Source organism: Temnothorax curvispinosus, unplaced genomic scaffold (assembly GCF_003070985.1).
Source record: "Temnothorax curvispinosus isolate PA1 unplaced genomic scaffold, ASM307098v1 QBEX01006292.1, whole genome shotgun sequence".
NCBI classification, from domain to species: domain Eukaryota; kingdom Metazoa; phylum Arthropoda; class Insecta; order Hymenoptera; family Formicidae; genus Temnothorax; species Temnothorax curvispinosus.
In genome coordinates, this window is record NW_020216072.1 from 6,743 (window position 1) to 20,911 (window position 14,169).

At 47.0% G+C, this 14,169-nt stretch overlaps 1 protein-coding gene across 1 annotated transcript; it reads right to left on the bottom strand.

Moving 5' to 3' along the window:
* Positions 1-6,478: 6,478 nt before the first annotated feature.
* On the bottom strand, positions 6,479-7,168 carry LOC112455640 (matrix metalloproteinase-2-like). The gene has a single exon (XM_025017677.1). It carries the CDS (start codon positions 7,166-7,168, stop codon positions 6,479-6,481), a length of 690 nt encoding a protein of 229 aa, XP_024873445.1.
* Positions 7,169-14,169: the final 7,001 nt, after the last annotated feature.

The window sequence follows — 14,169 nt, forward strand, 5'->3', positions numbered from 1 at the left end:
ATCGCGCCGCAGGGCCGCCAACGGGGGCTCGGCGCGGGGACGCGGGCGTTCCGAGGGGGGACGCTCGGAGCGGCGCTCGCGCCGTTACCGACCGTTTTGAAAAATTGCGCGCTAAGTTTTCTTTGTTTTTGCTCGCGCGCGTCTGGGCGCGTCTGGACTCGCCCGAACTCGCCCGAACTCGTTCGAGGTCGCTCCTCTCGACGTTCCGGGGGGAAAAAATGCGTTCGAGGTCGTTCGTTTCGCGGGTCTCGATCGCCCATCTTCGTCGTCGTTTTTTTTACTCTCGGTCCGAAGGTCGTTTCGATCCGCGTCGCGGATGACGCGATCGCCGCGACATCGGGGGTAAGCGCGGTCGCGCGGAGATAGGTATACGGATCTGAGAAAAAGGGGGAAAAAGAAAGAGCGCACAGATGAGATACGTATATAGTTTTTTTATTCAGAAAAATAATACACGCGCGTTTGCATTGTTTCGCTCGTATGAATATATACAGGGTGATTCAGAACAACCCCGCGTCCTTGTAAAGACGTATTCTTGAAGTGATTTTAAGACAATTTTTCCTGTACGAAAATTTTGTCCGAAGCTTACTTTTTGAATTACTGGAGAAAATATTTAGCGAATAACGGGGCGCGTACAAAAGGTAGGCAGGGGCGGCGCAACTCACCGTCCGACGCGGGCGTTAAGTAGGGCGCTCGCTGCGATCAGCTACACTCGCTGATCAAGAGACACGGTAGCAATTATTGAGATTCGTATTCTTGGGTAAAGATACATAACAGTCTCGCGCCAAGTATAAGCGCATCGCGAGACTGTTATGTATCTTTACGCAAAAATACGAATCTCAATAATTGCTTATGCACATACACGGTCCCTCTCTCTCTCACTCACTCACTCACTCAGTCACTCACTCACTTACCTTGTAGAGATTCGATGTCTTCATACTGCTGTAGCTTGACGGATGAATAATTTCATCGTGGATCGCACCTCACGTTCTCATGTGACAAATCCACACCGAATAATAAGCCAGAGTTTTTCGATTTTATAAATGGTCATGACGTATCGTAATAATTTTCAATCGTCGATTAATCGGCAGTGATTAATAGTAATGAATCAATAGATTCGTTTATAAGTCATTCAAATGCGTGAGTGAATCCGAGTATGTATCGCGATAAATACTTGGATTTACCCACGCACTTGAGTGACTTATAAACGAATCTATTGATTTATTACTATTAATCACCACCGATTAATCGGCGATTGAAAATTATTCGAAGAAAGAACACACGCGTAATCACAATAATCAACCAGAAGTTTTTCGTTTTTTACAAATTGTATCACGCATCAACACCTTCACGGATTTACTTACGCACTTGATCGATAGAATTCGGCATTTACGAACGAATCTATTGATTCATTATTATTAATTACTACCGGTTAATTATTCGGCGATAAAAAATTATTCGAAGAAAGAAACGCGTTACACATACACAGCGCACGTAACCCGAGACGCGGAGACTGTGCTCGATGACAACAATGAGACAGGTTATGTTTTTACAGTGAACGGCATCTCTCGTCAAGTCTGACTTATCGGCCTAATGGAAATGACCGGCAGTGGAACGCTACGAGGTATTCGTACTGGCAAATGAACCGTAGATAATGTCCGTAGGTAATGTCGAATTTTTCTAAATAATTTGCGAACTCAAAGAGAATGTTCCCCGAAAAAAATATTTGGTTGCCCTGAAAAGGGCAGATTAATTACAATATTTTAGAACACTTTTCTTTATTTTATAATAAATGTTCGAAGTGTCCGCCGTCCATTGTGATGCAAGCTCTCATGCGTCTCAATAAATTTTCCTGGGTCTTCTCCATAACTTCGTCCTCGATTGACCAAATGGCGTAATGAAGTTTATTATTTAATTCTTCAACGTCCTCGGGAAGCCGTTTGTAAATTTTTTTCTTGATGTAGCCCCACAAGAAAAAGTCCAGTGGATTGAGGTCTGGCGATCTTGCAGGCCAACGTATCGGGCCATACCGGCCCATCCAACGTTCGGAAAAATGCTGATTTAAAAAATTGGTTACTATTCTGGCGTTATGTGGACCAGCACCGTCTTGTTGAAATATAATTTTATTTCTATTTAATAACGGTACTTTTTCCAAAAATTCTGGTAGATTTTCGGCCAGAAATTCCACATACAATGCGCCATTTAGTCTTTCTGGAAGAATAACTGGGCCCAATATTGTTGTACCCATAATTCCAGCCCAGACATGCAGTTTCCAACGAACTTGGTAATTTCTGAGTCGTGTCGTTCGAGGATTCTCGTCGTCCCACACATGCATGTTGTGTGAGTTGAAAACTCCTTCTCGTGTGAACAGCGATTCATCGCTGAATATTACACGAGAAGGAAATTCTGGATCTTCGTCTACTCTTTGCAGGAAATCCTCGCAAAATCTCTTCCTCCGATGATAGTCTTCTTGCCGCAAGTGTTGCACGCGGGTGTAATGGTAGTCGTGCTTTTTTTTTTCTTTGAGTATTCTTTGGACGGTGGAATAAGACAATTCGTGCTCTCGAGCAATGTCCCGAATACTAGTTTCAGGTTTTTGCTCAACAGCACGAAGGACTGTTTCGACGTTTCGTAAGTTTCTTGCATCACGATGTCTACCAGTGTCTTTTTTCTTTGGTAAAACGCTTCCAGTTTCATATAATCTTTGAGCTGCTTCAAGTATAACGCTAGGCCTGGGATGTCTTGCTCGGTTCGGATATAATTCGGCGTATCTTCTCGCAGCAACGTGATATTGCCCCTGACACTCACCGAGTGCCATCAGCATATCGTAATATTCTTCATTTGTATACGCTGCCATGTCGTTGTGTTCTTTCGCTTCTAATAATCGAGGGATTATTGATGCAAGCATCGATCGTTTCACTTTATTTATACGATTTTCGATCACCTGCTATTCGTCGCGGGGTCGCGGGAGGGGATATCGACCCCCCGCGAAGATCGTATAAATAAAGTGAAACGATCGATGCTTGCATCAATAATCCCTCGATTATTAGAAGCGAAAGAACACAACGACATGGCAGCGTATACAAATGAAGAATATTACGATATGCTGATGGCACTCGGTGAGTGTCAGGGGCAATATCACGTTGCTGCGAGAAGATACGCCGAATTATATCCGAACCGAGCAAGACATCCCAGGCCTAGCGTTATACTTGAAGCAGCTCAAAGATTATATGAAACTGGAAGCGTTTTACCAAAGAAAAAAGACACTGGTAGACATCGTGATGCAAGAAACTTACGAAACGTCGAAACAGTCCTTCGTGCTGTTGAGCAAAAACCTGAAACTAGTATTCGGGACATTGCTCGAGAGCACGAATTGTCTTATTCCACCGTCCAAAGAATACTCAAAGAAAAAAAAAAGCACGACTACCATTACACCCGCGTGCAACACTTGCGGCAAGAAGACTATCATCGGAGGAAGAGATTTTGCGAGGATTTCCTGCAAAGAGTAGACGAAGATCCAGAATTTCCTTCTCGTGTAATATTCAGCGATGAATCGCTGTTCACACGAGAAGGAGTTTTCAACTCACACAACATGCATGTGTGGGACGACGAGAATCCTCGAACGACACGACTCAGAAATTACCAAGTTCGTTGGAAACTGCATGTCTGGGCTGGAATTATGGGTACAACAATATTGGGCCCAGTTATTCTTCCAGAAAGACTAAATGGCGCATTGTATGTGGAATTTCTGGCCGAAAATCTACCAGAATTTTTGGAAAAAGTACCGTTATTAAATAGAAATAAAATTATATTTCAACAAGACGGTGCTGGTCCACATAACGCCAGAATAGTAACCAATTTTTTAAATCAGCATTTTTCCGAACGTTGGATGGGCCGGTATGGCCCGATACGTTGGCCTGCAAGATCGCCAGACCTCAATCCACTGGACTTTTTCTTGTGGGGCTACATCAAGAAAAAAATTTACAAACGGCTTCCCGAGGACGTTGAAGAATTAAATAATAAACTTCATTACGCCATTTGGTCAATCGAGGACGAAGTTATGGAGAAGACCCAGGAAAATTTATTGAGACGCATAAGAGCTTGCATCACAATGGACGGCGGACACTTCGAACACTTATTATAAAATAAAGAAAAGTGTTCTAAAATATTGTAATTAATCTGCCCTTTTCAGGGCAACCAAATATTTTTTTCGGGGAACATTCTCTTTGAGTTCGCAAATTATTTAGAAAAATTCGACATTACCTACGGACATTATCTACGGTTCATTTGCCAGTACGAATACCTCGTAGCGTTCCACTGCCGGTCATTTCCATTAGGCCGATAAGTCAGACTTGACGAGAGATGCCGTTCACTGTAAAAACATAACCTGTCTCATTGTTGTCATCGAGCACAGTCTCCGCGTCTCGGGTTACGTGCGCTGTGTATGTGTAACGCGTTTCTTTCTTCGAATAATTTTTTATCGCCGAATAATTAACCGGTAGTAATTAATAATAATGAATCAATAGATTCGTTCGTAAATGCCGAATTCTATCGATCAAGTGCGTAAGTAAATCCATGAAAGTGTTGATGCGTGATACAATTTGTAAAAGACGAAAAACTTCTGGTTGATTATTGTGATTACGCGTGTGTTCTTTCTTCGAATAATTTTCAATCGCCGGTTAATCGGTAGTGATTAATAGTAATAAATCAATAGATTCGTTTATAAGTCACTCAAGTGCGTGGGTAAATCCAAGTATTTATCGCGATACATACTCGGATTCACTCACGCATTTGAGTGACTTATAAACGAATCTATTGATTCATTACTATTAATCACTGCCGATTAATCGACGATTGAAAATTATTACGATATGTCATGACCATTTATAAAATCGAAAAACTCTGGCTTATTATTCGGTGTGGATTTGTCACATGAGAACGTGAGGTGCGATCCACGATGAAATTATTCATCCGTCAAGCTACAGCAGTATGAAGACATCGAATCTCTACAAGGTAAGTGAATGAGTGACTGAGTGAGTGAGTGAGTGAGAGAGAGAGGGACCGTGTATGTGCATAAGCAATTATTGAGATTCGTATTTTTGCGTAAAGATACATAACAGTCTCGCGATGCGCTTATACTTGGCGCGAGACTGTTATGTATCTTTACCCAAGAATACGAATCTCAATAATTGCTACCGTGTCTCTTGATCAGCGAGTGTAGCTGATCGCAGCGAGCGCCCTACTTAACGCCCGCGTCGGACGGTGAGTTGCGCCGCCCCTGCCTACCTTCTGTACGCGCCCCGTTATTCGCTAAATATTTTCTCCAGTAATTCAAAAAGTAAGCTTCGGACAAAATTTTCGTACAGGAAAAATTGTCTTAAAATCACTTCAAGAATACGTCTTTACAAGGACGCGGGGTTGTTCTAAATCACCCTGTATATATATGTTTGTAGACGCGACATTGTTATTAGGATCGGAAACAGAGCGCGGCGATCTCGCAGTCGACGATGTTGTCAGGATCGAAGAAATCGCTCTTCAGTATCGCAGTCTGAACCGAAGTTTCCATTTTCATCGCGTTGGCGGCTATCTCCCGATAGCGCGAAAACTTCGCGTCGACCTCCTCGGTCGCCGCGCTCAGCGCCCGGACGACGCGATCTATGCAAAATTGGAGATCGTACAGCGTGAGCAGGGTTTTGCGCACCATCGCCACGCGAGACAGGTTGAGTAGCTCCATACGTAGGATCGGCGCGTTGTTGATCACTCCGAATCGCAGCGTCATCCCTTCGATCGACATTGGCGAAGGGGGGCGAGTTGCGTCGGAGAGAGCGCGTTCCATGCACGACAATATGTCGCGTTTGCGCTCGACCAGTCCTTTCCACATGTCGAGCGTCAGGGAGATTTCCCTGCCTTGTTTGTCTCCCAGGGCGATATCCACGTACGAAGGCGTGGTATGAATACTGTACCATGGCGACTTGATCGTGATACCTATGGCTATGTACTTGTAGCCAGTCGTCGTCAGCAGATAACGCGTCGTCAGGACGCGCACCGCGGGCAATTCGACGGGCTGGTCGGTGGGAGGGCGAAAGTTGGAATGAAACTCCTGATGATGACGACGATAATGACGATCGTCCTCGACGGACGCGTCGGTGGGAAGATGAGAGCTGCGACGCGACTCCTGGCGATGAGGACGATAATGACGATCGTCCATCAAACTGATCTTTCGCATTTTATTGCCGTTGTCGTTCGCCTCCGAATCCGCCGTCTCCGGAGGAGAAATACTCTTCGGCGCGGGTCGATCGGCCAACGTTGAAAACATTTCGCGCTGCGCGCCGCGGTAACCGTTTGTTTCTGATTTTTTTTCCGACGCGTCGTATTCGGCCGACGACGCGACACTGATGCCTTGGAGGGGACACATCGGTATAAGTAGGAAAGATCTGACTTATGTCGCGCGTGGCGTGGTGTGGGAAATTTGCGCAGTCCTCTACTTCCTTCGGCGGATGCGGAGATCGAAAAGCCGAACGCCGGTGTTGTCATTGTTCGAATAATCGCTCGCCGCCGACGTTAACGAGTTATCGTTGAGGCGTACGATTCGATCGAGGAGATCGCGCAACTGCTGCAGCAGTTCGGCCTTAGGGCAGACGATATTTAGCATCCGCAGATCGAATTTACCGGCCGACGAGACGGTCCTCGTAAATTCGTTGAATTTGTAGAACTGCGCCCGAGTGGTGAAGTACAGATTGCCGTCGACGTAGCGGAAGATCGACGTCACGCCGGTCGGTATTTCGGGAAACGTCGCCTCAAAGGGCGTAAAGGCGACTCTCTTGTCCTTGTCGCATTCGTCTATCTCGCCCACCGCGTTACCGTTGAACACCACGAAGGAACGTCCTCTGTGGGTGTTCACCGCTCCGTTGATCAACGTGTTTTCGGGAAATCCGAGTTCTTGCAAGGTCTTCGGCCAACCTGGCCGCAGACTGAATTCCGGATATTGAACCAAGTATACCAAATTATTTACGAACACCACAAGATCGCCGGACGGGGACTGATAGGCGGCGGTCACGCGCGTGTAATTGTCGTAAAGAAAGCTCATGTGATTCGAAAGGGCTAAAGGTCCGTTGTACGTTCTACCGTCCAGATCGATCGACCAAACGTAACGCTTGTACGAGATGTACATTCGATTTTTTAAAATCAATATTTCGTTCACGCGATCGAGGCTGCACAGGTCCGGCGATGGCGGCGTTCGTACTTTTTTCACCGTACAAACGTTGAATGTCGGCGATGTCGTTTTGGTCGAGTTTCACCGGATACTGCTGGTCCGGCTGTATCGCGAACATTGCAGCCGGCGGCTGCGAGCGTGTCGCCTGCCTCGAAGAGGAAGCAGGGTCCGGTGGTGCGAGAGGACAAAGTCCTGGAGCAGCCAATCATACCACCGAGAAAAAGGAAGGAGAAGACGACGGTGGATCGCATGCTGGAAAACGCGGCCTCCAAGACGGAAGCGGCAACAGCGGGCCAATCGCCGTATATCCTAGCGGCGATCAAAGACGCCGCACGCGTCACTAATAGCATGCCGAACCGGCGCAATTAGAATGAACACGAGCGCAAGAATGTACATAAAAGTTGCGAGAAACACGCGTAGATAAGATTACCCATTGTTTAGGCCTAGATATAGCAGCGATTGATTAGGTTATTTTAATTTTGCGGTACACAATTAAGAGAGTTTTATGTTGTTAGATATATGATGATAAGTTTTCTTTTGTTATTATGATTTATAGACATACAGAGGTTTATTTGTTTACACACAGACCGGGACGATGTTCCTTTATATATATATATATATATATATATATATATATATATATATATAATATATATATAGTGTATTTACGGATGTTGAAAGAACGATTTAATTTTGATTTACGAATAAAAGGTTTTTAATTTTCGTTATTTCGTGATATAGAGTTACGTGATCGAGAGATTGTATGGGTCATGACGACTTCCGGTTTATTGACATTTATTTTGCGTTATGAATAAAAAAGTTAAGTTTATTTTATTTGATTTACGAAAGATTTAATTTGGTTTTGTTTTGACAAACACGGATTTTCCTTTGGTTAAAAAACCCGACGAGATACAAGAAAAAGTCAGAAGAAAAGATTACGCACAATCGCGCGTAGATTAAAAAAAGGTCATATGGACCAAACCGGTTAAACGTAAATTGACTTCAAATAGTTGACAAAATGACGCGTAGCGTAACGCTCAAGGCTCAAGTATAGTTTTAGAGTCGGAAGGACTCAAGTTTAACGAGCCAGCAACCGATGCGAGTAATCACGGAAAAATGTCCGGGGGAGTTGAGAACCACGGTCGTGCGAACGAGAATAAAGACACGTTCATAACGAGCAAGGGGGTAAATGAGAAAACCAAACCACCGTGCGGATCGGTACGAAAACAACGTGGGCGAATCGCAAAAGGCGTCAATAACGCGAGACAATCAGCGATGGTCCAGCGGAGCGTGCAAAACCGGAAGTCGGCTTACCACATATGGTGGTAAACGAACCGGGCGAACGAGCGGCGCGACCGATAAATTTACAACGCGAGGGTAATAAGAACAGCCCAAAAAGAGGGTTACCACAGACAAATAAAATAGCGAACGGACGGGTAACGTGATCGCCTTATCATGTGCCATGGTAAGGGAACCGCGCGAACCACGAAGTCGAATGACCGATTGATGATGTCAGAGGGATGCGTATGTCGCGAGAACACCGCGGACATCGGCGATCGATAGGCGCGCTGGGTAAACAGCAAAATCGATTTACCAAGCGAAGTGGTAAACGATCCAGGCAAACGGGAGGCCGAGCCAGCGAACAGACCATGCGAGCGCGTAGTAGTTGGCGGGACCGACGCAAGCATACGGATGAGCGGCGTGCCGAACGCGCGGGATCAAAGATCGCGATACCGCGGAGGCGCGGTAACGGCCGGAGGCCAGCGGGCCAACCGGACGGCGAATAAAGGCCGTAGGCGCATCCAGGGCGTAGCCAGGAGCGGGCCACGACCAACGGTCAGCGGACCGGAAGTAGGGGAGGCGCTGGAGCGTTACCACGTATTCGCGTACGCGTAGGAGCACCGGGTATATCATGGAGCACGTAACGGGTGACTCCGTAATCAAGGAAACGTGGTAAGCGAAACTCGCGAAGTAGAAGCGCTAGCGATGAAATTATAACGATTATAACGATTAAGCAATCAACGTGGGCCGAATGATCGAGACCGCATAAAACATTTGGCAAAATTATATGACAAATGACCAGTGGCCATACCACGAGGCGAACGGAGAAGCGAGAGCGAGCAAACACGACGCGGGGCATCGAACGCCCATCGGAGTAAATTCTAAGTTAATTAATGTACACGCGAAGTTTTATTTTCCAGAAGAATCCTTAATTAACAATAATGTATAATAAATTAAAGGTAAGGATAACGGAACATGGAATGCTGCGTAGAATATTTATTCGAATGTACACATAGCGAATGAATGAGTCGAACAAAGGGGCCTTTGTTCATGGAGCACCTGTCCAACGAGACAAAAGGCCAGGAACGCGGAAGTCAAACAGCATCACATCTGGGAAGCAGGTGTAATCCACATCTGGGCCCCAGATGTCCCAAAAGTAGGCGGAGCCACACCAAAGTGGGGATGCAACCGGAGCAAAACCCCAAGATCGGGGAATTCTTCGTCGGAGCCTCGTAGAGAACAGTCGATTCGGTCTGATAAAGCCTTGCGATAGAAACTTAGACTCTCGGCGTTGAAGATCCCGCGATAGTCGCGTTACCACGTTGAAACTTTGTCACGAACACTTGTATCTGAAAATAGAATAAAATAGATTATATTTTATTATCTCAAAGAAATCAGAATACTTAAATTAATTTGTGTGCGACTTACCTAAAAGACATACCTACCTGATCCTCATACTTACCTGTCGGCGATCCGATATCCGTACGGGGAGATCCAAAGGCGGTCCAGCGAAGGTCCAGGGCGAAGTCGGCGGTGCACAGCTGCAGTCCAGAGAAGGTCCGAGGTGCTTGGTCCAGCGGCGATCCTAGATCCGGCGGCGAAGGGTGACCTGAAACAGAAAAAGGGAAAAAGGAATCAGCGGGGCGTAATGAAGGTTGGGAAATTCAATATATCCGAAATAATCCTTTCTCGGTTTGTTGGGTAAAAATCGAGTGGCGACCGTGTCGGAGACACACTTTTTGAACATAAGGGGGGTATCACTCCTCGGCCCGGTTACAACATCACCGATGTTTTGCGCTTGTTGTGCACCAATCCGAGAGAGTGGCCGATCTCGTGTGTCAGCGTGTAATGCAGGGAGAACCTTGAGACCGGGCCTTTCGCAGCAGCCGCGTTGCTTGACCAAACGGTCACCCCGAGTCATTTTGCAGAGACTACCCGAACCAGAACCACGCGCGGCCCAGACGGAGCAGGCAGTAGCGGAGCCGGAGCCGCCACAAGGGAACCCCGCAACGGCCCCAGCACCACGGGAGGCGGTACTCCCGAACATGCCGCCCATGGCGCTAATGTCGGCATTGCAAGTCCCGCTCCGAACTCCTGCGCCTCCTCCTCTCATAGACGCGATAGCCGAATTTGTCGGGTACGATTTCTCAATCGGCCCGGTCGACCAACCCTCGGACGATTTCCAGACACCGTCGGGGAAGAGCGAGAGCGAAGACGAAGCATGGGAGCCGCGTTAGAAAAGGGCAGCTCGTCAACTGACGATCCCGAGGCCGGAGAGGCACTCGGAGAAAAATATATAGAATACTCGTTTATTTTTTATTTGATAACTTTCTCGCCAATATGGTCGTTTATTTTATTTTGTTTGGTTTTCATTTATCGATTAAAACATTTACTTTTCTTTAATATACTTACAAGGCCATGAGCCATTATAGTTAAGATTACGCTTATGGTATTAGTTCATAATTCGTTAAAGAAATAGTATTAAGTTGCGTTGAAGGCCCGTATGACCATTTAGATTTAGATTCGCGTTTCATTAAATGCAGGCTGAATAGCATAACGGCCGGTAAAACGGCCAAGACCGCGCGTACTTATAGGTTAGGAAATATATCCGGCCGAGAGATACAAAAGAGGATTTAATTGATGCTTTGACTCACCGTCGATCGAAAAGGTCTCATATTATTTAGCGGTTGTCGATATAGTTTAGCGATAATGATCGTATAATGATAAACGCGTCGAGTCCGAAACGCTGACATAGAGTTACGGCGGTAACCCGTATTGGGGGCACGGAGGAACATCCCCCGGACCCGGTACGCGCGTCCATGAAGTGGGCGCCGAGAAAAGACAAAGTTCCCGGAAAAACCATCTTCTCCGGGAACAAAAGTGTTGGAGCATCTTCCGAGGACCTGGGACACAGCCCCAGGGGGTTCGCGCCATGACCCGGTGAAATCCCCGGGAAACGCACCGTCTCCAGGGAGAGAGGAGTTCGACGGACTCGCCAAGACCGGAGGAACCTCTCCAGGGGGTCGGCGCCAATGTCCGGTGAAATCCCGGCGAAACGCATTTTTGCCAAGAACTTATTCTATGCGATCGTCTCACCAGGACCTGGGACACCCTCCCAAGGGGTCGGCGTCAAGGTCAGACGAGTTCCCCGGGAAACGCATCTTCCCCGGGAACAAACGACGGAATCCGTCACGAGAGGTCCTGGGACACTCGCCTGGGGGGTCGACGTCGTGCTCCGACAAGATCCCCGGGAAACGCATCATCTATAGAAACAGAGGCCCGGAAAGGTGATACCAGCTCCCGAGAAACCCAGCCAGAAGGTCGGCGTCAATGGCCGACGACACCGACGTCACCCGGATGTCGTCTACAGGAAGAACACCTGAATTCACCATCAGGGGCATCTCCGAGGAGGTGCGCAAGGGTCGACGTCGTCCGCGTCGAGAAGTTTCCACGAGTGAAAACTTGGTGCAGCGGTACCGAGGAGGGAAGGTTCTCGCACTGCGTTGCGCGTGGAAATTTCCACGGGAACTTTCTAGAACGGGCATAAGTGAGAGATGCGCAAAAGGGCACGCGAGAGGGTAGTGAAAATCATCGTGTTTTCGCATGATCGCGCCAGATGTGCCGGCCGCGAACAATGGACAATCGAGAAAGTTCGAGGAGTGGGAGCGATCCGGCACAAGTGGGGAGCCCAAGCGAGAGCGACCGCTCGAGGCAGTCTCTCGGGTATAGCCGTGGCGAACACACGTATCACACTCTGTACGATCGGCCTACGCGTTATACTTTACAACCGAGAACTCCCGCGTACTATCGCGTAAAATTACTCGTCTTAACTAACAGCGAGGGGCAATTAATTGCCAAATACAATCGAGTGTTAGCAACAATACGCAAGTTGAAATTCGGATACATTGTTAATTAACGGAAGTGCATATCGAGTATATAACAACCACGGGCATTGGGTCACGCGGATACGGAATATTGTGCGGACATTATTAATCATTGTATTTAACCACCGAATACTCGTTCGTTAATTCAGCGCACGAACATTGTATGATAAAGTGATGATCACGGCCGAGTGCGTGATCATAGTTTAACAATCACGGGGCACAAAGTCCTCCGATCGAAATAATTATCTGGAATAAAAGCATCGTATCGACTAAATAAATAAGCCGAGATACGCAATTTGAATAATTGTGCAACTTTATTAAAATAAAGCAACATTCACACCGAAGCGAGAAACTCGCGTTGTGAGACACCTTTATGATATTGTGAAACGACCTGGAATGTTGAAATGATAATCTGGAATTAAAGATTAATTAATTTTGAAACAAATTCTCCTGATAAATTATAAAAAATTATCGATACTTACCTTCTACTTACCTTGTCCTTCGGCGATGATCCAACGTTGGCGAGCGGCAATCCGGTATGCGATGTAAAGCGAGGATCCAGGGAAACAGAGCAGCAACAGCAGCGATCCATCCGAGGCGGGAACCTGAAAGAAAAGAAGCGAATTAGTACCTAATTAAAACATAATTATCGGGACTCACCCTTATCTGGTATGCGAGGTAAAGCGAAGATCCAGAGACGGGTAACGGCAACGGCGATCCATTCCGGGCGTCGATCTGCAACAAAACATAAAATAATTATCGCATAATTATTTTATAATTACTTACCTCTATCTGGTATGCGATGTAAAGCGAGGATCCAGGGATGAGAAGCAGCAACGGTGATCCAACACGGACATCAGTCTGAAATAAAATTCAAATAATTAAGATATAATTATTTTATCCTTACTTACCTCTATCTTGTATGCGATGTAAAGCGAGGATCCAGGGATGAGAAGCAGCAACGGTGATCCATCAGGGACATTATTCTGAAATAAAGAAATCCTATTAGCGTCTTGCGAATAATCGGGGCGTTGATGCGACCTTACCTTCTCGGTAGTCTAAGGTTAAACTGAGTGGCGACCGTTCGATAGGAATATTATCCGCCGGAATCGGGCTCAACTCGTGCCGTCCGGTCACAACTTATCCGCGGGATGTGTATTGACGTAAATGTGCCACGGCTCGTCCCCGTCGACGTGCACCTCGGAGACGAACCCCGCTTGGTCCGTCGGGAGAGACGCGTGGGCGAGCACGTTGCCGGGCCCGTCGAATTTGTCCGAGCAAATTGCTCCGTTTACCTTGGTATTCGTGTTATAGTGACGTAGGCGTCGCCAAGATACTATAATGTCGGCATTCGGCGTTTCGGAGCGTTCGAACGTCAATGCTGAATGCTGCGACCACAGGTCGAACGCGGCCCGCGCCGTGTTCAGCTCGGTCTCGTCAGCTAAGTGAAAATGCCACGTCAGGTGCGTCTTCGGCTATTTGGACAGACTCGCTTTCGTTCCGTGCTTCAGGATATCTCGGAAACCGCATCGCGGTTTATTCATCAATTGCAGCGTTTCGTTGTTGGGTAAATCGTAGTAATTCTGAAAATCCTCGAAGGCTTTGCGAAGAACGTCGTTTCGTCTCTGAGCCGGAACCGTGTCTACGTCTTTGGACAGATATCCGTATTTCTGCAGGTAATCGAACGTGAGCGCGTAATTTTCGTCCGTAATTGTGGAATTGATGCACCTCGCGGCGATAAAACACGCGGTTACGCGCGCGAGTCGCATCGTCGAGAGCGAGAGAGACGGCGGG